Source organism: Sinohyriopsis cumingii, chromosome 6 (genome assembly GCF_028554795.1).
Source record: "Sinohyriopsis cumingii isolate HCF-2022 chromosome 6, ASM2855479v2, whole genome shotgun sequence".
Classification (NCBI taxonomy): Eukaryota; Metazoa; Mollusca; class Bivalvia; order Unionida; family Unionidae; genus Sinohyriopsis; species Sinohyriopsis cumingii.
The window spans coordinates 118,135,021-118,154,856 of record NC_142966.1 but is presented as its reverse complement, the minus strand read 5'-3'; the positions used below and the strand labels follow the sequence as shown (position 1 = coordinate 118,154,856).

At 34.5% G+C, this 19,836-nt stretch overlaps 1 protein-coding gene across 4 annotated transcripts in view; it reads right to left on the bottom strand.

The window, feature by feature from the left end:
* Positions 1-10,091: 10,091 nt before the first annotated feature.
* Positions 10,092-19,836, bottom strand: part of LOC149797818 (prestin-like) — a 97,370-nt gene continuing 87,625 nt past the window's right edge. For all 4 annotated transcript variants that reach the window (XM_089962818.1, XM_089962819.1, XM_089962816.1 and 1 more), the window contains exons 16-18: positions 15,683-15,737; positions 12,960-13,084; positions 10,092-12,569 (exon numbers count right to left, since the gene is read on the bottom strand). In XM_089962818.1, the coding sequence (XP_089818944.1) occupies positions 12,552-12,569; positions 12,960-13,084; positions 15,683-15,737 (198 nt within the window). In that variant the 3' untranslated portion in view covers positions 10,092-12,551. The remainder of the gene's footprint in view (positions 12,570-12,959; positions 13,085-15,682; positions 15,738-19,836) is intronic.

The following is a 19,836-nucleotide window of genomic DNA, read 5'->3' as shown; positions in this document are numbered from 1 at the left end:
GATAATTATAATGAGCTTTAATAGTTTATTATTTACGTTGAATGTTATGTCTATTATTTCTTCTTGTCGAAATTAAATCTTTTCATGGCACAATCTTTTAATCTAAATTTTTATTTCATATATTCTGATTTAGCGTACTATGTTGAGTGGACACCGTGCAACACGTATTAATTCCCTATAACATGGTTTGTGGAGGGGGGGAATATGTTCACATTCATTCGCAAGGTTAACTATACTTTTGAATATTTTGTATTCTGCACATTATTCTTCAACCGCATTTACCGGATAAATCTTTGAAATATGCATACCAATGATATGCCGTATGTAATCGCTTATACATTGACTCAGTAACATCATGCACGGGCATATTAGGGTCTGTGTTATTTGGTGCGCTTATTGTTCCCAACAAACTGAACAGAAACATATCACACATATCATTTTATTAACACTGGATTTATTTTGTTTCTACATATGGTTTTTAAGCAGCAGCGTGTTACTCAGTGAAGCAGTGGCGAAAGCTGAAAACAAACGTAAAAATAACAGCACGGTAATTAAGTAACATTCCACCTCTTCCAAGAAATTCAGCAATACTCACACTAGTGAATTATAATGAAGCCAATCCATGTCTACTGATAGAGTTCGGGTTCCAGTATAGCCCCATACTTTTCCATACAACTACCCATCTATAAATAAGACAGATCAAGTAAGCATTGAACTGAACTATATCAATTTTATTTCAATCAATGAAACGTAGTTAGAAATATCTATTAATACTGACAAAGAAAAAGTATGTACATTTTTTCTCAAATGCAAAAAATGAGATCACTAACTGGACTTAATTAAGAAATCCAGCCTTTAAATAAAACAATATCTTTTTACCATTCTAGTACCGTCAAATCTAAATGCATATGAGGAGTCATCTATATATAAGAAGGCACAAACGATTGTGATAGAAGGTTGTAGCTCGGAGTAACGGTATGTCAAATCTGGTTTTGCACACTGATCTGAGCTCGGACCACTTTTATTCTTAATCTATATCAACGATATTGTTGCTAATATCTAACCAAGTATAAGACTGTTCTATGATAATACCTTATTATCAAATATTGCTGAAGATGTAAAATCTGGTTGCTGGCGTCTTAAACGAACATCTTATACAACTTAAACACGAGCAGAAAAATGGCTAGCCTATTGTAATCCTTACAAAATTTGAATCAGCGTTCATATAAATGAAATCTTATCATGTTTGGCATCCTCTATATTTAATTAACAATAAATGTATTCGTCATAAATTTTCACTGACACTTGGTTGCTCTCTCTCTCTCTCTCTCTCTCTTTCTCTCTCTTGGATTGGAACAAGCATACTTCAGAAAAAGTCTTAGTAGCTTAAAATATGATCGATATATTAGGAAACTTGAAATTAAATCCCTGTAGAAAATTACTTGAATCTGTCTATTTCTCTTTTTGAGGAATAATTTGCAGTCAGGGGATATCATTTGGGACAATCGTACACAGTATGTAAAATAAGAAATTGGATAGGAACAGGATGAAGAGCGTACGATTGCATGCGGTGACACAAAGCTATCATTATACCAAGATGTACAAGTAGGTGTAACATACAATGTTTGCTTTTTATTTTAAAAAAAAAGATAATTTTATAATACCAGCGGGTCCTGGCCTTTTTTTCCAATTATGTGTCCTGCAGGCAAGTAACAGACAATTTCGAGATAAATCAAATCTTCACAGACATTTTGCCAGGACCGGCTTGTACCAAGATTCTTTCTTTCCAGAATTCGCTATCGGATGAAACTTTCTTCCACTTAAGTTATGAACAATCATTCCACATAGGAATTTATAAAATCCCAAGCCTAATACGACTGATGTGAGAGTAGTGGCCAATTCAACTGTTGTTGTGATGTAGATCTCTTCAAAATATAATTTGTTACAAATGTTTGATTTTATTGTGTTGTATGCTAGAAACTGCTGAGCCCTTACTTTGTAACTTTTAAATGTAACACTGTCAGAAAGACATAATATGAATATTACTGCATGGTACATTACTAATGTGAAATCCCTTGAGGAAAGTGATAATGTTTGGGGCGATTCAGCAAATCTTAAAATCCAACAACAGATTATCCTGTATTTTCTAATACACGACTGTTCTTTGGCTTAAATCTGATTAGGCTGCTTTTACCAATCAGGACACTATACCATTCTGTATTTTACACCACCCAACCACCAAGAACAATATATCCATTTTTGTTTAATAACAATGTATCAGAATTATTGTTAATACAGAGAGCGATCTACATAAGTAATTATACGTGTTGCCCAATACTATATGTCAAATGTGTTATCTTTGAATTAATGGCTGATGATGTTCAATTGTTATGAAGCCCTGAGATCTAAATAAGTAGCTGTATTGTTGTTCAATATTATATGCGTAATGTATTATCAATGAATTGATTGATGATGATAATCAATCAATATTGCTCAAACCAACCAGTGAGTTGCTTGGAGCCCATGCCTATCACCGTAATTAGGCAAGCAAAAGGATTAACTAAAGTGACGAAACTTAGGAAAGTTCTACACATAATTCATATGTTCATCTTTAGATTTTGGCTTCGGATGTCGCAATTAAAATATTGAAAAGTTGAATGTCTTAATATTATCTGCATGTTAAAGCAAGTCAGTAGTTTAAGGAGTGTGATATTTGTTGCCGATTGCTTACCGATCCAAATGTGTAAAATGCGCAGTTAGGTTGGTTTCAACATGTTTGACATGTGCGTTGTTATGACGTCAGCTGTATTCAATCACCAAAATAACATGTTTCAATTAACTGCATTTAAAATCTCCTTTTATTTATTTATGTTTCAAATATACTTTATTTCCAAGTTTATCTGTTTGCATGAACATCTCCAAAAAGACTTAGAATATTTAGGCTTCTCTTTTGTACTTAAAAGTTCTCTTCATGTGCCAATACATATCTGGACTTGAGAGAAAATCGTATAATTCCACAGAAAAACATAGACAAATATTAAAGAATGCATTTGTGGCACCTACACTTTTTTGTCACGAATGGTCAACCATATATTTCTAACTGTTAGTTACTAGAATTCATTTTTAGCAGGAGATGCATTTTCCTTGTTAGGTCGAGGACATTTTGCTTATTATCTTGCTTTATATTTGCGACTGCAGGATATTTGTCTCATCGCACTATATTCACTGAATCACTTAATTACACATGATTTCATAAAATATAGTACATGTCGTAAAGTCAAATGCGTTAGAGCTGCAATAAATTACGTAGTTCACCAGAACTGACGTATATTTACATTTGATGAATTAGGTTAAGTTTAAGCGAACTAAATTACATGTATAGCGCCTGAATTAGATATGCCCAAGAGTGACAGAGGCTCTTTGAAAAGAACCTATTTTCCTGATGTACATACAGTGACCATATACAGAAAGGTAGTATCTGTCATTTGGAACTTAATGTAGAGAAAAAAAATGCAAAATAGCTAATTGAAATACAGCTTTTGATATCGCCGGCTAGGTGGTTATAAATCTTGCAATACAAACTGCAATATTAGAGCAACATGGTGTCCAATATTTTGCTCACAGAGCAATAATTATGCATTTTCCAGAAACTAATGCACATTTTCTTTTTCAAAGGTAAGTACAGAAGCAATAAAGTACTTACTCCGGAAAATTAAGATTGACGTTTGAATAAACCTTTAAGGATGATTAATCATCTTAAACTCTGTAACTCTTGTAAATATGTTATTGTAATTGTTTCAGCTATAAATATGAAATAAGGAAAGAATATTACACGTCAGGTTTACACGATGCGAAAATTCATTCATGAAATGTTAACTACAGAAGCGCCTGGAAAGAAATACAGTTTTATTGAAAAAAATTTGTCCGGGCATATTTGAGAACGAGAAAAATGTTAAAAAGAATACAGTGGTGATTTATGTTGTTAATTGCATTCAGTCAGTAGTTATATGTATTTTAGGCGGTATAACATTACTACATAGGTTTACACATATGTACCACTTCCGGGACAACGGGAATCCTACGTTAAATTACCCAATAGGTTCTCATTAATATGCAACTTGGTGGTCAATGGGAAAGTCTATGTTACAAGTGTCCATATGTTTAACAATGGGATGTTATTATGGGCACAATAATTTGTGGGACGAACGGAAAATAAGATGGTCGAAAGGGTAAAAGTGTTTATACATACAATATATTTACATCTATATTAATATACTATCACACAAGAGGGGTTAGGATGCAAAAATGGGAATGGAATATACACACACACACACTCACAAGCAAACAAAAGGTATGGGTGCTTATAAACATACTATATAATATCTACTTATATACATACAATGATACTAACACGCACAAGCAGGCAAGGGTAGAAGTGTTTATAGACACACTGTATACCTATATGCATGCAAGGATACTGCCACACACAAGCAGGCAAGGGTATGAGTGTTTATATACACATTATATATTTATATACATACAAAGATGCTACCACACACCCGCAAGCAATGGTAAGAGTGTTTATAGACACATCATACCCACACAGATGAGCGCATGAGATGTGTAAGAGTTTTATGTTTTTGTTGTAATCAGAGACATATACATGCACAAAACATACACACTCTACCTGGCAATACGTTGTAGCAGAATCTATTTTCTAGAGCTCCAAGTAGCCTGACAAAGTACATTGGCTGTTTTTAACCAAAGAGGAGGATTAACACATACTGCACCACTTCACCGTTCTTCTCCTAAAACTTCCCCATATAGCAGTTTGATGCACCAATACTTTCCTCAGCTTAAGAGAATATATGCGTTTATCTTTCAATCTGAGAAGATAGAAGAGTAAAAAGAGACTGCCCATCTCGTGAGAGATTTGAAAATAAGTCATTCAAAATACACTGCCAGTAATCCAACGGACTACTAAATTCGAGATACGTCAAGATAATTGCAATGTCTGTGAAGCGGAAGGTCACTGGGCTCCAGAAGATCCACAGTTTACAAAAGAACCTCTACCACATTCGATGATACGTAGAAAAGTAAACATAGTTATCAATGTCAGAAAAGCTAATTTGCCTTCAGAATGTGAAAAGAAACAAGAAAACTCTGAGGAATATGAAACAGAAGAGATACCCAAACCCGTAAAGAAATTCAAGAAGACAAGACAATGGCAAGAAGCTAAGAAGAAAAATACCATGTCAGTAAAGAAATTGAAAAGAACAGAGAGAGAGACAAATAAAGAAAGCAGAAGAAAGTTGACTTTCGCAATGTGGTTTGAAATGTCAATTTGATTCTGGTTTCAAGAGACTGTGGCAAGAAAGACAAAGTAAATTTCTCTTTGTCTTGATTTCCTTTTGTGCTTTTCGCATTGATACGATACTTAAACCCACTCACCCTTGCACACATTTAATCAGAAAAGGATTTACGTTTTACTTGATTTCATAATGATTGAGTGAGGGATATAAGTAGCCCTAAGATCCGGCAAGATAAGATGTAAAATATATTGTGGCCCTAAAAAGGGCCGTTTGCCTTTATTTCCCTTTTTTGGGATAATAAGACATAAGTGACTTGTTATCAACTATTTTAACTGTCTTAATCACTTTTAAGACGCAATATATATGCCTCCTTATACTACTGCTTCTTTAGTAGTGGTAGTAGTATCTGCTGCTGCTGCTGCCATCTTGGTGGGCGTGCGAGTGAGTATAGTCATAGAAGGTTTAGAAGTCTTGCATCGTGAAGGTCTCCTTGTCTTGGGTTGAGCTAAATTAAGTCTGCTACATTCTTTCAAGAACTTTAAATTCAAAATGTCCTCTACCATGCTGACCAATCACTGAGTCTATTTGGTGAGTCATTCTCCTGTCTGGAATATCTTGTTGCATATTGTTGTTAGCTCTGTGGCCATCTTTTCTCCTTCTGCTCCTATGAGCTCTGCTGGTACGTTGTCACCTGTGCTGACTTTCCTTACCTCAGTGTCCTAAACGTAGTCCGTACTTCCTCGCGAGGAATGGAGTTCACCATTGCCTCTGGACTCTAACACAAGCTCTAATATCATTCTTTCCAATGACATTTAAATAAACGATAACTAATTTGCTCTATGCCGTAGTCTGCAATGACATCCTTTACGTAGCCATCTATTAAAATAGTTTTCAATTCCAACAAGTCAAAGTGCCACAGATTGAAGTAACTCAAAGTGGTCAGACGTTGTATACCAAACTTGTTCAACATTGTTGTGCCCATAAACATTACTTGAGATTTTATTAGGCATAGGTCGAAGCCATAGGACAGTTACATACCACCACCAGCCAGGGCACTTGTAAGACGATTATACAGAGTGATATGCCTTTAGAGGGTCTGATTTTGCTCTCTACCAAGAGTGACGAGGGACATTCCGCCCAATAAACTCAAACCAACTTCGTGTGTCTATACACTCGGACTGTAAACATTGCCACGATTATGACAATTCGACCTTGCTAAAGAATTTCTCAGATAGGTTGCTGTACTGTTAATGAAACATCATGTGCGGGTCCGTGTTGCACATGTTAATATAGATCGTGACCAAACTAGTATAAAACGATTTAATTGTACACTTCCGAACGGTTATTGGGACATAAATAAGCAAAAGAATTAAAGAATTATTAATATGATCACAGATGAAGGGGTCTGCCATCGCATGCTCTCACACTCAGATCGCAGAACGATCCTGGATCCAAAGTGCTAGCACTTTGGATTGGTCTCACGAATGTGTAACACGTCTTCCATTAGCCATACATGCACTAATAAATAAAACCACAAAAATGATCGGATTAAAACCAGCTAGAGCAATTTGATAAAATACAATTGGGAAATATCAATTGATTGGTATCAAGAGGCGACAAACTCGCTTTCTTTCATTGGAAAAGCTAATACGATGTTTTGCCTTTTGAATGTTCTTTGATCATCCAGATTCACCATTTAGACCCCTCCGGAGGTATCTTTATGATCACTGGCTGGATGTAGCACGGATACATTTGCCTATTCAAAATATCTAGTCATCACCTTTTACGTTTATTACTGAGCGTGATCGAATTCAACTCAATCAGTGAGATGGTTCGTATAGAGAAATGTGCACTTAAACTAGTTACATCTGTCAAGAGTCAATTCTGGTCTAGTCTGTATGCAATTTTACAACGTTTCGAGACTCTTTTCTCTTGCTTTATTGATTTCACCATTCATATCGCTGGTGTCGATACGGTTCAGGATTGCACGAGCACCGCTGTGAATTCTCGGTGGTGTAATTTTAAATTAATTTTTGTCACTCATTAAGAAAAATATCCGCTTGAACTCTTGAGGTACCATGGTACTGTAACTCTGATGCAATTCCAGGAGTCATAGTCGAGCATCCTTCCTTGGTTTGTATGTTTGTGTGATAATTGCCACGTGAGTTTCAATTTCAGGTGCAATACAACGACGATAGTTTTATTTTTTAATCCTAAAATGCACTTCATATTGTAAGTATGTAGGCTTTTCATCCATGTCTTGGTATTCATATATTACCTTCACGTGCACGTTGTTTCAGTTGTTGTAATTTAACCCGTTGCGGATAATCAGGGACTGATTATTGCACAATCATAGGTGCTCAAAAATCAAGTACGTAAGTTTTACGTATACGGCTTGGAATTGTTGCGCGATTTGCCTTAGTTGCATTACCGTCAGTATGCTTATAAAAAGGGGGAGCTTTCTCAAATTGTAGAGTCTGTCCATAGTTTGTTTGAATTGTTTCTTATAACTCCACCAAGATCAGAAACAGCAATCGCTCCTCTTTTGCTTTCGTTGAGTTCAGGAAGTCTGACACATTTGTGTCAGATACTTTAACTCAGTCAAAATGTCCTGTAACATAAACGACATTTTGTTTTCTGTCCATTCCTTTCGTCCCTTAGATTTCAGAGTTTTCCTCTTCTCTGCTTCTTTTTCTCATTTTGCCTTTTAAAGTTAATACTAGAATTATCATCGGTCTTCTAGAATCAAACTGCTTTATCTTGAAATTGTCTTTGTCTTTTTCTTATAGACATAATGGTCATTGATAGCAAAAGTGCCGCAGTGGTACTTTAGCTGCAAGAACATAATGGATTTCCAAATGAGTAAGATGCACCAGTTGCTCTGGAGCTTTTACAGGCAGAGATCCATATGTATCAATTTTAGTTGAGTCTCCGACAGTAGGGCATGATAAGTGTTCCTTTTTAAGTTGTGTTCATGAATGCAGTGAAAGATTCTTGTCGGCGTGTGCATGTTGAGCTTCATGTGCATTGTTTACACACTAACATTTACACATTTTGCACAATACTATGAAATAACTAAATTCCTTTTACACATTTGTTTCGTTACATTTTGAGATTGCTCAAAGAATGTTGCTATCTGTCTTGTACTCTGTAATTAATAGCACCATAGACTAAAATTACAAGGTTCGTAAAGTATAAAGCTTGATGAAACTGGCATGTGTGAAATGTCAGTTTGGTTTAAGTGGGAAGAATAAAGATGGTGTGATGGTGTCTCTTAACCGTTGCTCCACATGGAAAGAGATGGATCATTGTGGAATGCAATAAAATATAGCAAACATATCTTTTTTTCTAACGTTTAGCTACTGAGGTCAGTGTTTCATTCATAAATGTCCAAAGTTATGAAACTGTGCTTTTTCTCTGTTGCTTCATACTTATATGTAACTTCTTAAGGACTCGCTGAATATTTTCGCAATAATGTTACAATGAGAGAGTTAGCCTGAAATCGTGAGCATTGTCTTTATATATTCACACGAAAACTAAATATTTAATTCGGTTTACGTATTACTTTGAGTTAGGATTGAAAATGGGTTCATTTGTTTGGAGACTGACTGTCAGATGAGGACTAAAATTATAGATCAAATGCATAATTTGGGCTCCAAATAAACAGCCGACATGGTTTACTTATTAATTTATTTCTGATACACCAGTAAAACTGAGATTGCTAAGGAATGATTAGCGCTATGTACATTTGTTTTAGTAAGAACCACCTTTGTACAGTTTTGATCCACATAATTATTGTTTGAGCCACCTTGTCACAGAAAAACTTTCTTGTCAAAAATGAACGTTAAAAAGAGAAGTTGGGGGCAGTTCGTTTCAATATGAAAGTTATCACTTGTACAAGGATTTATGCCGAGTACCTTATTTAAAATATGATAAGTATGTGTTCTATAAATTTCAATGGTTAGTTTTTATATGTATCTATAATGTAGAAAAAGATTCATCTTTTTACGTACTCTTTCTTAATCGGATGAAAATTCACCAAGAAAATAGTTCAGTGAAACCCAATGTATCAGACACATCGAAGCTCACCGATGGCGATGGACTACGTTATCTCTTCTTGTCTGAAAATATGTATCCAAAGAATTTTCAGCCGTGTTAAGAAACCCCCAGCTGGTGGAAAACGAAACAAAAATAGCAATATTAGAGACCCATGGTGAGAAATTAATGAATCGAGCTAATTGCAAGTTTTATATATTGAAATTTCCCATTTCAAAATCTGAAGAGGGGTTCACTCTGTCTGGTTGTGATAGGTGAATAGTTTACATAACAAATAGTAAATGATCCAAATTATTTCGACGTGCATTTTTTTAGGGCTAGGTATCACGAAGATTTATGATTATACTACGATAAGTACCGCCGTATACCACAATTATATCATGGAACAACAAATTAATATTCTGAATCAAGGGCCTGGCACTATTTCAATGAAAACTTCCAACTGTCGATTGCATGAAAACTATCTTGCTCTGATTAATAGCAAAATAGCAACATATCGCATCAATTATATTACTGTTAGAAAAAAGATTGAGTCATAGCCGAAGCCATGTAAAAGACATTGTGATGACATTAGAGAGCTTGTTGATAAAAATAGACATTGTTGACACCGAAGCATACAATGTGCTGACTATACTATAGTGACAGTAAGCAGGGAAACTTTTGCATCCAGCACCTTGGCAGTATATTTATCAGAGAGGTCCAGTAAACATAAAACACGCTGTCTCAGTAAACGAGAAAATATTTAATGTACTTGAGAAACACTGCAAAATTCAAACAGAGCGCAACTGCTCTCTTGAAAATCTTAGGATGATTTCAGTCTTACATAGGAATACATGTCCTTAACACACTACCTTACGCTAGAAAATAACTTACAGCATACATCTTTTTTTATTTTTAATCCGAAAAGTTTTTAGAAAATTGCATCTGAACCGAAAATCTATCAAAACATTCCATATGCCCATAACTTGGTATTCGTCACACGTGTCAAATAGGTGATTAAAAGGATCACTATATTATTTATATTTTGGAATGTTTAAAAATACCTTGTGACAAATACAAATATTTTTAAAACAAAAAATAATATTTTTAATTCTTTTATTATATAAAACGAAACCTTGCTGTTAGCACCCTTTAATTCGTAACAATATTACTCAGGGACTTTTGTAATTCCTTACTGACAGAAACTATCTAAGTAATGTGGTACAACGAGAAAGTACCGTGGTTAAGTACGGTTTAAAACAATACTCGGTAAACAGGTATCACAGTAAAACTGAACACATCTAGATCTGTCTTAAGTTTGCTAGTTCAGTCTAAACGAGCTTCTTTCCCATTTATATTTAATGAAATAATGAGTCTCTAAATGGATTTAAGGTATTCAAAACGGCTTGTTAATTTTTTTATTAGTTTAGGTATATGTTTGATTTTAAAGCGTTTAAGGAGAAATAAACAGTCTGCAAAGAGTATAACATTTTCATTATAGGACACTCTGATTAATTGTATGCTGATAAAATATTTACTAATTACTTTATTAATGTACAAACAAAACATTAAGTTCACTTGAAATATATTTCATGGTTATCTTTTTACAGTTAGCATACATTTTTAACAGATATGCAACAAGGGGCCCCGAGTGGTCTAAAGCGCTCTCCGTTACGGATCACTGCCATTTCACCTCTGCATGCGTAGGTTCGAGTCTCGGATTCGGCCAATGTGGGTATGTGAGAAAACTTGCCAGTAGCTTCTCGAGGGTCGGTGGTTCTTTTCGGGGATTTCCCGGGTTCTTCCTCCACCATTAATACTGGCCGCCATGTATAGATTATTCATAATGCTTCCATTCATTTCATTGATAGTATATATAGATTGTTTTATCTTATAAATGGATCATCACAGTTTTAAAATACAGCTGAAAGCACTAAACGTTCTAGCATAAACATTCATTATCGATATATATATATATATATATATATATATATATATATATATATATATATATATATATATATATATATATATATATATATATATATACTGAAGGCTTTAATCTCAGCAAAATTTAATATCTATCTGAAAAATCTGGAGAATAAACGTAAACATGCCTTTCTACCATATACTGCACAGTACAAAAATATGTAAATGATCGTTTATTCAGAAAATAAATCGACATAACTCGTGATCCTTTGCATACATATCTGTTTTAATTTATTTACAGCCTGGTCTAGACAACAGGCTCCATTAAATAACAATTTCGTTTCTACTTGATAAAAAGATACCAGTCACAACTAGTATGTGTATGATGCATCGTTGATACAAACAAATGTGGTCATTTCTTCCTGAAAGAAATGATGGTTTTGCTAAATAGTATTTGAAATGCTAATAATGAAATAAATTGCTTTCAAATAGAAATCATAAGAGCAGTTAGGCAATCGACATTCCAATAAAAATCACCAGCTTAAAAAGTTTAAAAATTGTAACAACTTATCTGTCATGGAAGAAGTATTGTAGCAGACGAAACTTCATAGAGGTTTTAATAATAATAATGATGATAGTAATAATAATAATAATAATAATAATACAAACACAACAAAAGTAGCAACAATAATAAAACTCACTCACTGAACCCACTGAACTTCTATATCAAACAATTCCTTCCCCCCCCCCTCCCGAAGTAAATATGGAAATTAACCCTTCTGCCCGGCCCTACCCCCTAAAAAAACTAATGTTCTTTATTTAAATACAGCAAGCCAGCATAAAGAATATTAACAAGCGAAGCAAAATCACTCTTCATCCCAAAAAAGGAAGGGTTGACCATTTTGTTCATTGCATACATTTTCATAATTTTAATCATTACTTACAGCATTTGTACAGTTATTCTATTAGACAATTTTATTCACTTTATTAGATCAATCTCCTGTGACAAATCTTGACATCATTTTCATGAATATTTATTTTCAGCACATTTTGCTATTTTTTTTTCTTTCTTGAAAAGAGCAAAAACATGTATTGAGCCACTAATTTTGAAGACCAGAAGCCAATTCGGTTATTGGTGTCAGGAAAAGGATCATGTATTCTTCATGTTCAAAACAATGTTGTCTTCCTGAAACGTGGTGTGCCTTTTTGAATTTCCTCTTCAGATGCATGGTCAGCTTTTAAATTACCTCCCTTAGATTAACCACCTCATAAGTTCTAGATGTAGGTCACAGCCTGAAATAAGTAAGCACACATCATGTACATACAACTACAACATACATGTATGTCAAGAGTAAATATGGAAATATGTCAGCTTGTGATGTGATTGTCATGTTTTTCCTTTTCTTTCTATCTTTGCCACAGGGGAAATTAAAAAGTTTTGTTACAGTCGTGTGTCTCCAGGAGTTAGCATTTTTATTAGTTTTGTTGTTGTCAAAAAATAAAAGAAATTAAGTAATAAATAATTACTTAGTGTTCCTGACATAATCATATAGTACTTTTTAGTGAAAATATCCACACAAGAACAGTTTATAAATATATGGGGTTTTTTCCCCTACGTTTACTATTTCATTTACTAATTAGATGTACTGTAAAACTCTGAAGACAGGACAAAAATATACATACATCATCAAGGTTATTGTTGTCTTCATCTAGTAAGGCAACGGCAACTGCATCGTCCATTGTTGTAAAAATATTGTCACTGTACTTTTCTATGAATTTGGTTGTGTCAAGGATTGACCACACATCATCTAATGAACATTAATAAAATATAAATTGGGCAATAAGTCACACTTTTAATAGCACCAAATCTGCAGAAATAATTAATTTGTTAGCATTCTCAAAAGTTTAGCCAACTGCTGCTTAAAAATCTGAATTTAATATGTAATACGTTAATTAATTGTAATTCATCATACAAGTTGTGTTAACTATGTCGTACTTTGATGAATATCATTCATGATGATTTTCGTATTTTTCTTAAAAATGAAAATTTGCAAATTCATTACAGTAGAAAGAATATGCTAGACACTGGTGGTTGCCTCCTTGTCAAAAGAATGCCACTGCCAGAGTACTGTGAATTTGATGATAAAATGACACAAGGAGAAACTTGGTAACTTTGTAATGCTTAATTTCCATTATATTTATGGTGCTTCTTCTTCTTCAATATCCTACTTGCAAAATACGAAGATCCAGCGCATTATTCTGGAGACAATGCTCCAAAGAGATGTAGTACAATGTCAATGATGTAATAAGGGACGACATGAGCAGACGTCATAATATAGTAATGAAATCAAAATGAAATGCATATCAACCGCCACATTCAGTCTGGTTCCTTAACCATTGTTTTTAATGCATTTCAATATATACATAGAGAACAATCTTAAGAACAAGTCGAGCTTCTCCTCTACCAGTCCACAGAGAAAATGAACACACACTTAGATGACCTAAGGGTCAAAATATTAATTACGGTAGCATGAAAGAGTTTAACTGCGAAAACGTTGAAAAGTAATTCTCTGTATCAGTTATTAAAGTACAAAAATAACCATTCCTCTCTTTCTTTGATGATATAGAAGTTATCAAAGGTTACCCACAATAACAGAGAATATGATAAAGAAGAAAAGCCTTTCCTAACAGGACAATGAGTTGGAATTAACTATTTGTCCTATTTATTTAGATGGCTAGAATGCTAGGCCCCATTTTCCAGTATTGGAAGAAACGTATATGGTCTGTAGTGAAAGAGTTTCTTTATGCAAATATCGCTTAATCTCTCTCATTTGTCTTTCAAAACTATAAAAGAAATATATTTGGCAAATTTCAGTGAGGTTCTCTGAGACTGCTATTGTGGAACAGGCATCTTCCGGAAAGTTGGTAGCTGCACCTGTATATGAGGGCTTCGATGGGATGTTATCTAGGTGGCGTCACTGGACTTGCGTCTCCCTTTTCGAGCAGTCTGCCATCTGTTACACCTTCCCCATTGAACTCCCATGGTGCCACAACATTCGTCAGTGCAGCTAAAGTTGTTTACCACCTTTCAGCAGTCATGATCCTGGTGGTGCGACTTAACATTGGCTGCCCTTCTTTCTGATTGCTGTCTCGTGTTGTCTGCTCCCTACCGTCACTCTTTCTCTGCCCTGGTGAATTCTTATCAGCGGCCTGTATTAATGGGTCATACAGCGAACAGAATTTTCTTCTTCTTTAGTTATATCTGTATTTCTGTGCTTGGACAAATTATTTTGTCCTGTGTTCTTGAAGCACGTTTTCCTGCCTTTCCCGCCTATGACCTTGACAGCCCTCCTGGTAAGTGGGTTCTGCTCGCTCTGTGTCCACTGCCTGATTGGGAATGTGGAATGACAATAGCAGTCTCGGAGAACATCACAGAAAAGAAAGACTGCTACAATGCCTGAATGTATTCGGCTTTCATTTGCCTGAAAACCTTTTCTGATAATGTCTTTATTTTTAAATCCTAATTAGACTTGTTTTGGTACGATCATCAAAATTTTATTATAGTATTCGTCTTATGCATGATACAAACTATTTATAAGTCATTTCGACGTTATTGATTGATATTTAATTAGTATATCGAATGTACACTTTGTACACTAAATTCCAACTTTAGAATGAATCATTTTTCAAAATTCCTGACTTAGCTGATTTTAACAATTGCACAGGTGGCTTACACATTATTGACATTTTATTGTCTATTTACATAACTGGGCTCGATTTGAAATAAGTACGGACTGGCTTTTCTAGGAGTACACGACATCTATGGCCGGCTTGCCGAGTTCCTTGCCATCCTTGCCTCTCTCAGGCATCTTACATTGACGGAGATGTCGAACTATTTTCACCCGTCAAAAATCCAGGTGTCCTGATGTGACTTCATCGCTGCCGACCAATCTCAGCGGATGTTACATACTGCTTGGGTTGACACCTGGTGCGTTCAACCGCAGCTGAATACCAACTTTTTATCCTGAGTGCGTGTTGGGTTCATTCCCTCTCATGACACCCCTACATTCAGGTCGTTAGGGACTAATTAGTCACACGACCTGAAGGCCAAATTAATAAGTTTTCTTTGAACACAAAAATGCCTGGGGGATGAGGCACTAATTCCTTCCCCCTGACGGGCGAAATCGACACAAATTGCATTCAGTTAGTCAGTCGAATGTCAGTGTCCGGTAAAGCTGAAAATGTACAAAATAACTTATATTCAACTTTCTAAAAGGACTTTCCAACAAAAGAATGCAAATGAAGATAAATATCAAGTTAGTTAAAAAAAAAACTCCATTAAAAATAAATATTAAAGAGACAATGAACAATGATACAAATAGCATTAATCAACACATTGTATTTACCTGCAATACAGGCGAGGAACACCTTGATGTCAATTGTAGAATATTCATCAAAAACCTGCAAAAATAAAACAAAAGACTGAATTACTATAAAAAAGAAGTAATTTACTCACTTGCAAGTACTCACATAATTAAACTTACCCAAATATTGATCATACATACGACATGTGTATAATCTTCTGATTCCTGCTGCGAAAGCTTTTGCCTATGCGCTACAAATCACAAAGCTTTTTACAATCTGAATGTCTTCATCCTATTCTAATGGATTCTGTAACAAGAGACCCATGAGGTGAATTAACGCTCTGATGGGTGAAAATAGTTTCCACGAATTAAAGATAAAACCATTTCTTCTTTAATTGCTGAGTTTTTAAACCATCTCCATTATTTTCGAGGGACAAGAGTTTCAAATTAACCGCTGTGGCAGTCATAGTGGATGTAGGATTGTTACCATTTAAAATTTAAAAAAACAGACTCCATCAAAAGCTTTTGGTGAAAACCCTATGTTATTCAAAAGAATTATTGACCTAATTTCCAAAATGTGGTACCGTATTTTATGTGAGAATGTCACTATTTTCGATTATGACCCATTCAATATCATAATTAGTCTTCTGGTGAAATGCGCATGTCGAAATACTTTTCATGAAGGAGGAACATCAATATCAAGATTGTTAATATGGTTGCCATGGTAATCAAAATGGATGCCAGATCTGCATAATTTTCATTTTGTATCGCAAGACATCATAAGGAGACTTTTAGTGAAAACCCCAGGCTGATATCACTTTCCATCTGAAAGGAGTAGCGATAAAATATTTAAGATGGCAAATGTGTCAGACTTATTGGATATCAGATTCACAGTTTTTATTTAATTTCAGCTATGTACCATAAACGAGGAGTATCAATAACATGATTTTCAAGATGACTGAAGTGTTAGCCATATATAATGCCAGACCATTTTTATTTGGAACTACCTGGTCATCACAAAAGTAATATAATAAAAATCTATTTTAGGACCAATAAAACATTATGAGAAGTGTTCTATTCACAATCGCATGTTGATTGACGTTTTTATCAAGAGGATAAACAATAACAACCTTCTCAAGATCGCTGCTATGTTGGCCATATTGGATTTCAGATCCGCACAATTTTCTTTCAGTATAAACTAAACCTTGGAATGAATGTACATGAAAAGATTATTGGCAATCGTTCAAGTGGTTTAGAGAAGTAGCGATAACAAATTAGCAAATCTGTGCTGACAGGTAGACAAAGAAAAACAGGCCATAACACATTAATTCTCCTGGCTTATGACCAGTAGATTATAAAAAATGCTAGTCCCTATTGTGAATAAAGAAAAACTCTGCAGATATCAGACTGGGGAAATACAGTTAAAACTGCTCACTTTGCGAATCTTTTATGTCAAGCGTATACGCGTTAGTCTCACTAATTACGTATCGTCTTAAAGAATATAATTTTATATAGCTCATGTTTTAAAATGACAGACAAATTGACAACTAAAATTACAGTATCCTTACAGAATGACATACCTCTAGTTATGTTTACTATAAAATTTATATTGGTACGAAAAAAAAACCACTGCACTTTCTTGGCAGCGCAATATGATCGCAATGTATTATGGATCGTTGGAATGATTTTATTTTACTTTGTTAAAGGTTAAAGTTCGATGGCAATAGGTGGTTACATGACCATCAGAAATATACTGCCATAAAAAAGAAATAGAGAACAAACATATTACACACAAAGAGCTAGCAACACTATCATGTTTATCGTTTTATCCTTACCCACCACAGTGCACCCTAAAAGTGACTGAAATGACAAATCAACACAAGGCTGACCTCAAGATCATATAGTCTTTCCTGACAACTGCGTCATACACCTACATCAGTCGAGAGCAGTTTGGGTTTTAGTAGCATCCGAAAGTTGTTTTCCATGACAGTCATTAATTAGGAAGAGATATTCTTCACACATCAAACTGTATAGTCATCCACCCCAAAATTACCAGTTTGTAAAGTCTCACAATACTCACCTTTGAGTCATTTTAGAACGTCTCTTTTGTTTTAGAAGAAATGGGAGTGTTCCAACTGAGTACTTGTGACAACCATTAAATACACAGCTGACAAAATCAAATTTAAAAATAAAATCAGTCATATCATGAAAATATTATATTCGGAGTAAGACCGTGGGATTACAACTCTTTTAACACATGCACCCCATATATATGCATGCATATGCGAATAAATAACATCATATCATTTAGAGAATTTTTCATTAGTACTCTATGGAAATTTCGAATCCGAGTCTATGGTTTAAAGGTACCTATCACCGTGCTTGTACACAACAACGCCTATACAATCTCGACCATGCACACAGCACCAAAACCTATGTTCAAAGTTGGTGGTATAGGTATTCGTGCGTAAAATACTTGCATATCGACCTAGTAATTACTTCTCATCTAAGTGGAGTCATACCGGATTCCTAAGACAAAAATCAATGTATATATAATTATTTATAGAAAATTACAAATTTACACTAAATAGAAAGTAAGTTGCTAGCCGTGGATTCTACAAGAGAATGCTTAATAATATTAACATAATCTTTTATAAGTACGAACGAATAATATTGTCATACAGGGATAGCACCTTCTATTCTGTTTTGTGCATATTTGTAATTCTTTGCAATGAATTATATTCAGCATTCCTTTGTAGAATCCAGAGATAACACGTTCCATTGGTTTTTTTTGTATAGTTGTATCTCTCTCTCTCTCTTTCTCTCTCTCTCTCTCTCTCTCTCTCTCTCTCTCTCTCTCTCTCTGTGTGTGTGTGTGTGTGTGTGTGTTTGTGTGTGTGTTGCAGTTTCACACAAGATCCTCAATTTCATAATGGTTTACGTGTTTTAAAACCTTCTTTTTATTAAAGAAGGTTTCATTTTAATGTAAAATAACTTTCATTTTTAAGGAGCTCTCAAACACATTAAGGTGTTGTACTCGTTAAAACTTACAAGTGAGAGAATATCAAAATGTATTGATTTTTTGTTCCTCAAGTTGTGTAGTCGGTAGTTTCAAGACCGTATAGATGAATTAATACATTTTATTCTTGAGCTAAGATACCAGCATATTTTTCTTTAAATATGTAAATTTTATTCACACATAAAATGTCATAAACTCAACGCTTCCGTTGATTTCCAGGAACTTCAACACAATTCTTGCTATTGTAATAAACCAATGACATGTATAATAGCAAAAAACCAAGGCTTGGTCGAACTGTATTTGGAATCATCATATAATCAGCTTCCGATTCTTTTCGTCATTAAGCATACTTCTTACCTTTCCACCTAACAGTTGCTCTCTAGAATGGATGTTTGAATACAATTGATGATTTCAATCAAAAGTAGGAAATGGAAGTATGTGATGATTGTTAACTGAGCTACATTTCGACTGTGAAAACGTATCACATCCTTAAAGAAATACCTGCTGACATTTTCACTTTGGCATGATAAAGCTTCACGTCTTTAAAATACTGATGGCAAATGTAACACCATCCATCCAATCTGAGAAGATCTGTTTTAAATTGGATATTTTCTTCCTTGTGCATTCTCAAAGGTCTAACACATACATATGTGTGATACGTTGATGAAAATGAAATAGTCAACGTTATCAAAGTACATTTCGTTTACTGCAAACAGTGTCTGTAAACTTAAACCATTAAGAAACTGGAGAAGAGATGTGAAACTGCTGATATCTGAGTTACAAACTGTGATTCCAGCATTGTGACGAAAGCGATGGCTCTGTTTAAAATTATGTCAGATATGAATGAAAGTACTAAGTTATCAGTGTGTACTGTATAACCGATTTAGACAGCAAAGACCTAAATCTGCGGTTGTATAAGGTAGGAGCTAAGTAACAAATATAATAATTGGTACGGACAGAGTTCTAAAAAGAACATTATGCCAATGAAGGGTCTACTCTGTTTGTGTGTTAAACATGTATTATAAATGTGTAAACTGTTTGTGTGCTAAGCATGTATTATATATGTGTAAATAAAATATTTATCTGCCACATACTCTCTGATTATAGAAAGGTGAAATCGAAGATAAAGCATGTAATAAATCCAAATTTATAAATTTATTACTGGCAGTGTGTAGTA